This window comes from Mustela nivalis, assembly GCF_964662115.1.
Source record: "Mustela nivalis genome assembly, chromosome: 6".
Taxonomy (NCBI): Eukaryota; Metazoa; Chordata; class Mammalia; order Carnivora; family Mustelidae; genus Mustela; species Mustela nivalis.
Genome location: NC_139025.1, coordinates 71872709 through 71883496, shown reverse-complemented (window position 1 = coordinate 71883496; position 10788 = coordinate 71872709). Strand labels below are relative to the sequence as shown.

At 52.4% G+C, this 10788-nt stretch overlaps 1 protein-coding gene and 1 long non-coding RNA gene across 2 annotated transcripts; one reads left to right on the top strand and one right to left on the bottom strand.

Annotated features, from left to right (window-relative positions):
- Positions 1-462: 462 nt before the first annotated feature.
- On the bottom strand, positions 463-3787 carry LOC309866727. Its single transcript, XR_014312771.1, has 2 exons — positions 2634-3787; positions 463-1230 (listed from the first exon to the last, which is right to left on the bottom strand). It is a non-coding gene; the product is annotated as an uncharacterized lncRNA (long non-coding RNA).
- Positions 2647-10786, top strand: REC8 (REC8 meiotic recombination protein). Its single transcript, XM_082734519.1, has 19 exons — positions 2647-5423; positions 5495-5563; positions 5686-5828; positions 5923-5998; positions 6108-6228; positions 7056-7140; positions 7490-7569; positions 7811-7943; positions 8030-8102; positions 8185-8270; positions 8424-8473; positions 8808-8954; positions 9274-9340; positions 9437-9585; positions 9771-9819; positions 10050-10116; positions 10216-10347; positions 10428-10534; positions 10640-10786. The coding sequence occupies exons 1-19, from the start codon at positions 5368-5370 to the stop codon at positions 10729-10731; spliced, it is 1782 nt and encodes a 593-aa protein (XP_082590645.1). The 5' UTR covers positions 2647-5367; the 3' UTR covers positions 10732-10786.
- Positions 10787-10788: the final 2 nt, after the last annotated feature.

Below are 10788 nucleotides of genomic sequence, written 5' to 3'. Positions count from 1 at the left end.
ATTTGCAAATATTGAACCACTCTTGCAACCCAGGAATGAATCCCACTTTACCATGATGAATAATTTCTTTAGTTAGATTCAGTTTGCTTGTATTTTGTTGAGGACTACTTTTGCATCTCTATTCATCAGAACTACTGGCCTATAGTTTTCTTTTTATGTAGTGTCTTTGTCAGGTTTTGGTATCAGAGTGAAGCTGGCCTCATACAATGAATTTGGAAGCATTCCTTCCTCTTCTACTTTTTCTTTTTCTTTTTTTTTTTTAACTTTTATTTATTTATTTTTAAAGATTTTATTTATTTATTTGAGAGAGAGACCACAAGTAGGCAGAGAGGCAGACAGAGAGAGGAAGGGAAGCAGACCCCCTGCTGAGCAGAGAGCCCGATGCAGGACTCAATCCCAGGACCCCGAGATCATGACCCGAGCCGAAGGCAGCGGCCTAACCCACTGAGCCACCCAGGCGCCTTTTTTTTTTTTTTTTTTAAGATTTTATTTACTTATTTGACAGAGGAAGAAAACAAGCAGGGGAGCAGAAGAGGGAGAAGCAGGCTTCCCACTGAGGAGGGAGCCCAGCATGGGGCTTAATCCAGGACTCTGGGATCATGACCTGAGCCAAAGGCAGACACTTAACTGACTGAGCCACCCAGGCACCTCTATTTTTTGGAATACTTTGAAAGAATAGGAATTAATTTCTTTTTAAATGTTTGGTAGAATTCACCTGAAGAGCATCCAGTCCTGGACTTTTGTTTGTTGACAGTTTTTTGATTACTGATTCAATTTCATTGCTGGTAATAAGTCTGTTCAAATTTTCTATTTCTCTCTGATTCAGTTGTGTCTCCAGGAATTTACCCATATCTTCTGGATTGTCCAATTTGTTGGTATATAATTTTTCATAATATTCTTTGATAATTTTTTGTATTTTTGTGGTGTTGGTTACTTTCCCTTTTTCATTTCCAATTTTATTTAAGTCCTCTTTTTTTTTTTAATGAGTCTAGCTAAAGATTTATCAATTTTGTTGACCTTTTCAAAGAACCAGCTCCTAGTTTTATTGATCTATATATTTTTAATATTTTTATTTATTTACTTGACAGAGAGGGAAATATTGCAAGTAGGCGGGAGGGGAACCGGCCCTCTGCCGAGCAGAGAGCCCCACGCAGGGCTCGATCCCAGGACCCTGAGATCATGACCTGAGCTGAAGGCAGAGGCTTAACTCACTGAGCCACCCAGGCACCCCTATCTATCCTTTTTTTAATTTAATTTTTACTATTTCATTTATTTCTGCTCTGATCTTTATTATTTCCTTCTTTCCTTCTATTGGTTTGGGGGTTTGTTCTTCTTTTTCTAGCTCTAGCGTTAGGTATAAGGTTTGAGATTTTTCATGCTTCTTGAAGTAGGCCTGTACTGCTAGAAATCTCCTTAGAATTGCTTTTGTTGCATCCCAACAATTTTGGACCATTGTGAGTTTTTTTGTTTTTGTTTTTGTTTTTAGAATATTTTATTTATTTATTTGTGGGAAAGAGGGAGCACAAGCAGAGGGAGCAGCAGGCAGAGGGAGAAGTAGGTTCCCAAGTGAGCAAGGAGCCCAGTGCACAGGGCTCGATCCCAGGACTCTGAGATCATGGCCTGAGTATGCTTAACTGGCTGAGCCACTTAGGTATCCCTGGACCATTGTGTGTCTTAATTTTCATTTGTCTCTATGTATTTTTTGATATCCTTTTTGATTTCTTGGTTGACCCATTCATTGTTTAGTAGCACGTTATTTAATCTCCATATATTTGTGATCTTTCCAGATTTTTTTCTTATGGTTGATTTCTAGTTGCACAGTATTGTGGTTAAAAAGATGCATGGGGGGTACCTGGGTGGCTCAGTGGGTTGGGCCTTCACCTTCACCTTCGGCTTGGGTCATGATCTCCGGGTCCTAGGATCAGGCCCTGCATCTGGCTCCCTGCTCAGCAGTGAGCCTGCTTCCCCCTCTCTCTGCCTACCTTTCTGCCCACTTGTGATCTCTCTCTCTGTCAAATAAATAAATAAAATCTTAAAAAAAAAAAAAAGATGCATGGTGGGACTTAGATACTTTTGATTTGTTGAGGCTTGTTTTGTGGCCTAATATGTAATGTATTCTGGAGAATGTTCCATGTGCACTTGAAAAGAATGTGTATTCTGCTGTTTTAGGATGGAATGTTCTGAAGATATCTGTTAAATCCATCTGGTCCAATGTGTCATTCAACGCCACTGTTTCCATATTGACTTTCTGTTTAGATAATCTGTCCATTGGTGTAAGTGAGGGCTAACGTCCCCTTCTGTTACTGTATTACTATTGATGACTTCCTTTATGTTTGTTATTAACTGCTTTATGTATTTGGGTGCTCCCATATTGGGTGCATAAATACTTACAATTGTTTTCTCTTCTTGTTGGACTGTTTCATTTATGATTATATAGTGTCCTCCTCCATTTTCTGTCACATCCTATATCCAGTTCATCAGCAGAGCTCATTGTTATTCCTTCAGAATCTATCCAGAATCTGACCAGTTTTCTCTGCTTCCACAACTAACACTTTGGAATAACCTACTGTCATCTCTCACATCTCTTTCTGTTTCCATCTACATCTTTTCTACCTTCACTATTCTCTCAACACAGTAGAGATCCTCTTTTTTTTTAAAAAGACTTTATTTATTTTATTTGACAGAGATTACAAGTAGGCAGAGAGGCAGGCAGAGAGAGAGAGAGAGATGGGGAAGCAGGCTTCCTGCTGAGCAGAGAGCCCGATGCGGGGCTCGATCCCAGGACCCTGGGATCATGACCTGAGCTGAAGGCAGAGGCTTTAACCCACAGAGCCAGCCAGGCGCCCCAGTATAGATCCTCTTAATGCATAAATCTCATGTCATTCCTCTGCCCCAACCCCCCCGTTGGCTCTTGACTCAGAGTAAAAGCCCAAATCCTTACAGTGGCCTCCACAGTCTCTGTGATGTGACTCCTATCCTCCTCTAACCTTACCCCTTACGATTCTAGCTCCAGGCTCCTTGAACCCATCACATTTCTGCCTCAGGACCTTTGCACTTGCTGGTTCTTTTCCTTCGTTTTGTCTCTGCTCTTCAGAGAAGGCACCCTACCTAGTTCTCACTACCCTCTGTTCTCCTATGTTGCCTCATTGTTCTCATGGCACTGATCACCACTTAACATATTTCTATTTGTCTACGTACTTAGCATCTCTCCTTCCCTACTCCATGAGAACAAGGACTTGTTTTGTTCATTGCTCTATCTTCAGTGCCTAGAGAAGGACATGGCACATAGTAGGCATTTCATAAATTCTTGTTGAATGGAGGGATAGATGAACAAATTACTGTTATCTCCTACACTAGTTAAGGGTAGATGCCCCCACTTTGCATCTACCCTTAAGGTAGATGCATCTACCTTTGTTCCCCAGTGTGACCTTATAAGCAGTGACAACATACGCGATTGAAACAATTTGTATTATGTAGAAACTCATTTAGCCAAGCACAGTGGAATAGGTACTAGAAATGCTGGAATTCAAGAGAGCAGAGTTCCCAACCAGCCTGTCATTCGGGAGCTTTGTGTTCTGGGAAGAACTGTCATGTGGGCCTCTCTGTTTTCTCATCTGTAAAAGCAAGTGCTGTAAAGCTTACAAGGCCTAGATTTTGAAATCTCTGTCAGACTCTTGTCACAGACTTGACTGTCTGTGGTTGTAAATTTGGGGTAATTGGATATTCATTTGACAGATGTTTCTTGTGCTAGTTCCCAGGAACTAGTTGAAAAAGAAAAAGAAAAAAATATATCTTTTTTTTTTTTTTTTTTTAAGATTTCATTTATTTGACGGAGAGGAAGAGAGGGAACACAAGTAGGGGGAGTGGGAGAAGGAGAAGCAGGCTTCCCACTGAGCAGGGAGCCCGATGTGGGACTCCATCCCAGGACCCTGGGCTCATGACCTGAGCCAAAGGCAGCTGCTTAACAACTGAGCCACCCAGGCACCACCCAGGCGCCCCCACCCCCCACAAAAAGAGATCTTAATGTCAAGAGCTCATAGACTTAAGGAACAAAGTAAAATAGGGTCAACTCAGTAAGTGCTGTTAGAGGCAGAAGCTGACCCTGGGGTCAAGGCTGGAAAGGGCATTTTAAGCCAAACCCAGGGGGCATACAAAGGCAGGAGGCGGGAAAACGAATTTTTTTTTGGGCCAGATGGCTTTTGTATGGGGAGATGTATGCCTTGCATCCCACAAAGCTGAGGTCTGTTTCAGCCAGGAGAACATTCACTACTGGAAAACAGCCAGAGGGGGCATGCCCACAGCCCAAGTTGTCCAAGTTTAGGAAATGACTGAGCTTGTTTCCTGTAAGATATGACTTCTTCCTCATCCATCTGCGGTGTCCCCGAGGCCACCTCACACCGTCTCCACCTGGCCAGCTGAGGACAAGCCCAAGGCTGGACACAGAGGCAAACCAGTCTTTGGTACTTGGTGGGTTTCAGGAGAAAGGGCAAGGTCTAACCTCAGGTCAGGCGCCCGGAATGGGGCAGAGCCCTTGCCCTGGGCATGACCCGACCTTCTCTAGTGGTCGAAATGGCCTAGTTACCAAGCTTGCTGCGGGGGCGAGGTTGGGACTGGCCCCTCGCTCATTGGTCGGCAGAGAAGTGCCACCGAGAACCCTTGTTATCAGAGGCTAGAAAGAGAGCCCATTGGTCAGGACACATCATAATGGCCCCCCGCAGCACGCAGGGTTCTTCTGATTGGTTCATTGTCTGCCTCGGGAGACACCTGTTGCCTAGATCCCAGGCAGGCTACTTGGTGCCCTGAAACCGAGTGCTCCCAAGCCCAGTCTTGTTCCCCATTGGCTGCTGTGGGGGCCGCCGCCATCTAATGACGAGGGAGGCGCCGAGTCCCGGAGCGCGCGCGCCCCCTGCGGCGGGATCTAGGGCCGCGGGGACTGCAGGTGCGTAAGCTGAGTGCAAGGCCTAGGAGCCCGGCACCCCTGCAGAGGACTCCGTTCTCTCGGGACCTGGCCTAGGGCCCAGCCCCGGGCTGCGCTTGGGAAGCCCTGCCTCTCCAACCTGGAACCCGACCCGGAAGGCCTCAGTAAGTTCGAAGCAGCCACGCGGCGTGGGAACCCACTCGCGGCAGCAGAGAGGGGCCTCCCGACTGCTGTGTGTGCGGTCCACGCCTCCGTTTACTTCTTGCCCTAATTGTTGACCTACACCTGAGTGTTTATCCGCTCCTTTACCGGGCGTTTTGGGGCTGCCCTGGCGGCTGCCTCTCCAAGCCCTTTGCCCCGACGGCGGTGTTTGGAAGCCCAGTGCCACAATTCGGATTGAGACCCCAGCGGAGGAGTGGTGGGGACAAGGGTGAAAGCCCGGTGGGACAATGTTCTACTATCCCAACGTGCTTCAGCGCCACACTGGCTGCTTCGCCACCATCTGGTAAGGCCTGGGCTGTGCGCGCTGGGAGGGACACCCAAGGGCCCCAGCCTGACACCCCCCACCCCTTCCAGGCTGGCAGCGACTCGTGGCAGCCGGTTGGTGAAGCGCGAGTACCTGAAGGTGAACGTGGTAAAGACCTGGTAAGGCTGGGAAGGGGAGGAGCGGGCAGGTGAGTGGGCAGGAGAGGTGGTGCTGGATGGGTGCGCCAGGCTGCGGGGCTGGGCCTTGGAGCAGTGGTGATCGGGGCACGTTGTCCCCCCAGTGAGGAGATCCTCAATTACGTGCTGGTACGAGTTCAGCCCCCGCTGCCCGGCTTGCCCCGGCCGCGCTTCTCCCTCTATCTGTCAGCCCAGCTGCAGATCGGCGTGATCCGGGTCTATTCTCAGCAATGCCAGTACCTCGTAGGTAAGGGGGGCAAGGCTCAGATAAGGGGCAGAGTCGCCTGGCCCTGCGGCAGCGAGGCCAGGCGTGCTCTCCACCTTGCCCTCCCTGCCTGCAGAGGACATCCAGCACATCCTGGAGCGCCTACACCGTGCGCAGCTGCAGATTCGCATGGATATGGTGGAGACTGAGCTGTAAGTGCCCCCGGGGACTGGACCACTCAGCCTTTGGTGGGGATCCTCCCTGCTGGGCGTCAGCCCTCTGCCTCAGTGCTGGACAGCTCACATTCTCCCTTGGTCTCAGACCCAGCCTACTGCTTCCTAACCGCCTGGCCATGATGGAGACCCTGGAATGTGCTCCAGACCCCTTTTTCGGGGTGATGTCTGTGGATCCCACACTTCCCAGCCCCTTCAGTATCCCTCAGGTAGGGCTCATTTCCCACAGATGCCCCAGACTGGCAAGCTGACAGTGCGGGAGGGGAGTGCTGTTCCTGTGTCTGACAGTGGGGCTCGGGAAGGGGCCCTGCCACAGCTCTCCCCTCCAGGAGTCCGTGCTGGGGGACTGTCATGACAGACCCCTCCAGACAAAGCAGCCCTTGTCCCAACTTCTCACCACACAGTTCCCACTGCCAAGGCTCTAAGCCAGGCCCTTAGCATCTCTTAGCCTTAGGTTTCTGTGCCCATGTCTCTTCCTCTATCCATGTCCTGACACGTTTACAGCTTAAGATAATGCTACTTCCTTCTTTCAAAGGCACCTCCGGCTCCCCACTGCACACAGCCCTCCATGCCCCTAACGGTCACCCTTGTTTTACACTAGTTAAGTCCCACATGTCTTTAGCAGGCCTGGCTCCAGCTGTTTACCCCTTTCTATGAGGCTTTATCTCTGGTCAGAGCCAAATGTTGCTTTGGAACTGATCCCATTGCTAGTGTGCTTGTCTCACCCCTTGTGCTGACTTGCTGGGGTACTCTACACACTGGTCTTTCTGTTAGACCATAGGCTTCTTGAGATCTTTACCCCCCCAACACTTGACATAAGGGTACAGTGCTTCTGCACAGAAATGGACAAAATCTAGATAGTGAGGGCAGGAATGGGAGGAAAAGAGAGCAGATGGTGAGTGGGTTCACTGTGTGCTGGTGTCACAAAGCTGTGGCATGAAAAGGAATATTTTCATTTGCTGTCTGAATAAGGTTGTGGAGGTGGGAGAGCGGGCTGAGGATGAATCCTCCCTTTCATCCCCAATCCTCTCCAAAGATTCGACAGCTCCTAGAAGCTGCAACCCCAGAGAGGGAGCTTGAGGAAGCCCCGCCTGAAGTCCCCGTGGAGCCTAGGAAGCCTGGTGAGTAGAGAGCCTCTTTCCTGGGAGAGGCCTCAGAAGGCCCAAGAACTGAAGACCATCTTTGAGCTTCTCTTAAGAGCCAGGCCCTGTGAGGGGCATTCCATTTGTGTCACCTCATCTCTGCCTCACAAGAGTCCTATGAGATCAGAATTCTTATTGCCATTCTCCAGAAGAGAAAAGTGAGGCCTATAGTGCTTGAGCAACCTAGCCGGGGTCAGATTGCCAGTGACTGGCCAGGTTGACTGAACCTAGGTTGACTTGATTCCAGAGTCTGTGCTTTGGCTGCCTCACGTGGCATGGGAAGCTGGAAAGCCACAGAGGGGCTGATGTGACTTTCCTGCCTTTCCAGACAGGATCTTGGTCACCTTGGTGTCTCCAGAGGCCATCACCCTCCAGGAGGCAGAGCCCATCCGCATGCTGCAGATCGAGGTAAGCTGTCCCCTTCCAGAGAGGCTGAGGCCTGAGTCCTGCCTCTGGTGCCCCCGCCTGCCTCATGTTACCGTCCTGTTTGCCTGAGTCCTGCCTTCTCATCTCCATTCCACCCCTCCCTGTGCCTGGCACTTCAGTGCACGGTGGGCCCCCTGCTGCCCGCCTCTCAGACCCAGTCTCCTAGAGCCACTTGTCCTTTTCAGCAAGGGGATTGCATCCTCTCTTCTTACTCTCTTATCAGGGTGAACAGGATCTCCCAGAGGTCAGCCGCCGAGACCTGGACCTGCTGATTGCTGAGGAAGATGAAGCCATCCTGTTAGAGGAACGGCGAGGCAGGCCTCCCAGGGAGCGAAGGGCACATCCGGCTCCAGAGGGTCAGTGCCCTGACATGGGCAGGCTGGGTCTGGGCAGTGCTCCTAGCTCCTCCTGTATGCTCTAAGCCCCAGTCTTCTCTTTGTAGAGTACAAGGAGGAACCCCGGGCCCTGGAGGGGGAAATGGCAGTACCCTCGCTCTCACCTCCAGCTCTCGCACGGTAAGGGCAGGATCCCCTGGGCCAGGTAGGAGGCTGATGCTGGGAGGGGTGAACTCATTTCTCCTGCCCATTTTCCCCTCAGGGTGGAAGAGGCAGCAGAGCCACTTCCAGTCCCGGCTCCTGAGGAGGTGAAGCCAGTAGGCTGGGAGCCTGAGGCTCTACTTACTGGTGAGTGCCCATTGTGCCTGTGGCCTTCCTGGGGCTATGTGCATAGCTGCCACCACCCAGGGCTCTGTTGAAGGGAGGCCTTCTAGCTTCTGGCCTAGGCAACTGCTGGGACAAATGCCTGTGGCAGAGCCGTGACCTAGAGTGTTGTTGCAGAGGTGACCCCACCACCAGAGCTGCGTCTGCCAGCCCCACTCAGCCCAGAGGTTAGTAGTGCCCCTTCCAAGCTTTCTCCGCCTCTTTGTTCTCCTCTCCCAGAGCTGCTCATCTGTATTCAGATTCCCCAAGCCCTGGGCCACTGCTAGCCTATCTAAGATTTGTGCAAATTGGTAGAAAGTGCCCTGTTCACTCTCCATTTTCTTGAGCCTGCACTCCCCATATGGGCCCCCCATGTGAGGTCAGAGCTGTACCCAGAGGCCCTGCCCAAGCTCTTTCCCAGGGTGCCTCTGGAGTGGGGATGTGGGGCCCATTTGTAGCCCACCAAGGTGACAGGAAAAGGAGTAATGGGTAGCCTTTGCCCTGCCTCCCTTCCCCATTCAGAGGCGGCAGCCTCCAGTGCCTCCATACCCTCGGAGTCCGCCTGCTCGCCGCCGCCGCCGCCAGCTACTGTTCTGGGACAAGGAGACTCAGATCTCCCGGGAGAAATTCCAGGAACAACTGCAAACCAAAGCCCACTGCTGGGAGTGTGTGAGTGCAGCCCAGGCTCTACAGGTGATGGAGGGAGGCAGGGAGGGCTCAGGGCCATAGCTGCTGGGGAGGCACTGGAAACAATCCTCAAAGTGCATGTGTTCCAGGTTTACAGAGTCAACTCTCCTCGCTCCTTTAGTGACCCCACAGAGCACATGCCTGGGCACCACCTAGCAGTAGGCGGGGCAGGCAGGGGCCGGAGCCAGCATGGGGGATCAGAGGTCTTGGAACAAAACTTTGCAAGGAAGTGGAGAAGGGGCAGGGAGGAGGGGCTCCCTCCTAACTGGGCTTCTGGCCTCCCCCTATACCCCCCATGTAGCCAAAGGTGCAGCCTCCCGAGAGGACCATCAGGAGTCCCACAGAGCTATTCCGAACCCCAACTCATGGTAAGGAGTTGGCATGTGGGGCCTTCTGAACCCACAGTCCACTGTCTTGGTGTTCCTCACACCTCAGACCCCATCCCTGCCACCCCTCCCTCCCAGCTGGCTGGCTCCCCCCAGAACTGCTGGCTCTCTGGACCCACTGTGCCCAGCCACCCCCAGAAGCACTCAGGAGAAGGCCACCCCCAGAGCCTGAGGAGGAGGTGGCAGCTGAGGAGGAAAGGAGGATGGAAACTCTGAGTGATATTGAGGTAACTGCATCCCCTTCCTCCTCCTTTGGGAGTGGCCTGCTTCACCTGAGTTCCCACAGGCTGCCTTCTGCCCACCTGAGCCAGTGGTGCCAGGTCCTGTCCTCAAGCGCAGGCCGAGACCGCGTCACCCTGCCCCAGGTGCTTCTGTGATCTCAGGGGCTTAGTTCCCATTCTCCCATCTGCAGGTCCCAAGGGAGGCCCAGGAGCCCAGCGGGCCCCTCATGCTATCTTCAGGTAGGCATCCGGAGAAGGGAGAGGGCCACCACCACAGCCACTGTCCCAGGGAATGGGTACCTTAACTGCGAACGGTTTTCACTAGAGAGAGCACTTAACAAAAGGGAGCCTAGATCTCTTTCTTCTTACAAGTCACTGCACAGCAGTCACATCTAGTGTGACCAGGGGTCCTCAAGGTTCCGACCATTCTGATCTAAGCAGACCCACTCAGGACCTTCCCCTCCCAACAGAGCTCTCTCTAGAAGTGGTGGAGGAAGAGAAGTCCCGCACCAGCCTCATCCCCCCAGAAGAACGCTGGTAAGCCACCAGTCCGGGGGAACTCAGGGTGGGGCCCTCATCCATGTTACAGCTGCCACCTCCCCTGCTCCCTGGAAGGTGACTGCCGTGTTCTTCCAGGGCCTGGGCTGAGGCAGAGCAGCCTGAGCCCCCTGCACTGCCTGTGGTGCCTGAGGTCCCGGAAGTGGCCCTGGAGCTGCCTTCAGTGCTGCCCCTGGAGCCTGAGCTGCTGTCGCTGGAGGCCCTGTACAGGTGCAGGGAAACACTGCCGGGGGAGGGAGCGGGGCGGTGGGCAGGCTGGGACTCCAGCTGACCGTTACTGATCCCTACAGGGCTGTGGCCCAGGAGCTGCAGGCCAATAGGGAGCCCGATTTTGACAGCCTGGTGCCCCCACTCAGCCCCCGCTGGATGGCTGCCCGGGTATTCTACCTGCTCCTGGGTGAGTATGGGGACGTGTGGGCCCATGTGTGGGGTGAGGACACATAGGTCCAAAGGCTGCCGCAAGGATTCCCCCTGACTGGCCCCATCCTCTTCTCTTGACCAGTGCTGGCGGCACAGCAGATCCTCCGCCTGGAACAAGAGAAGCCATACGGGCGCTTCCTCATCCAGCTGGGGCCCCGCTTCCACTGCGCTTAGAACTGACAAAGCTGCCAGGAAACTGGCCACATTAAACCCATCTTGCCTGCCTTGATT

Bases quoted from the DNA above. Each gene is read 5' to 3' on its own strand.
- REC8 (XM_082734519.1), top strand. From the start codon at position 5,368: ATGTTCTACTATCCCAACGTGCTTCAGCGCCACACTGGCTGCTTCGCC. The intron at 5,999-6,107 runs GTAAGTGCCCCC...CCTTGGTCTCAG, and splicing joins GATATGGTGGAGACTGAGCT to ACCCAGCCTACTGCTTCCTA. The intron at 9,586-9,770 runs GTAACTGCATCC...TCCCATCTGCAG, and splicing joins AAACTCTGAGTGATATTGAG to GTCCCAAGGGAGGCCCAGGA.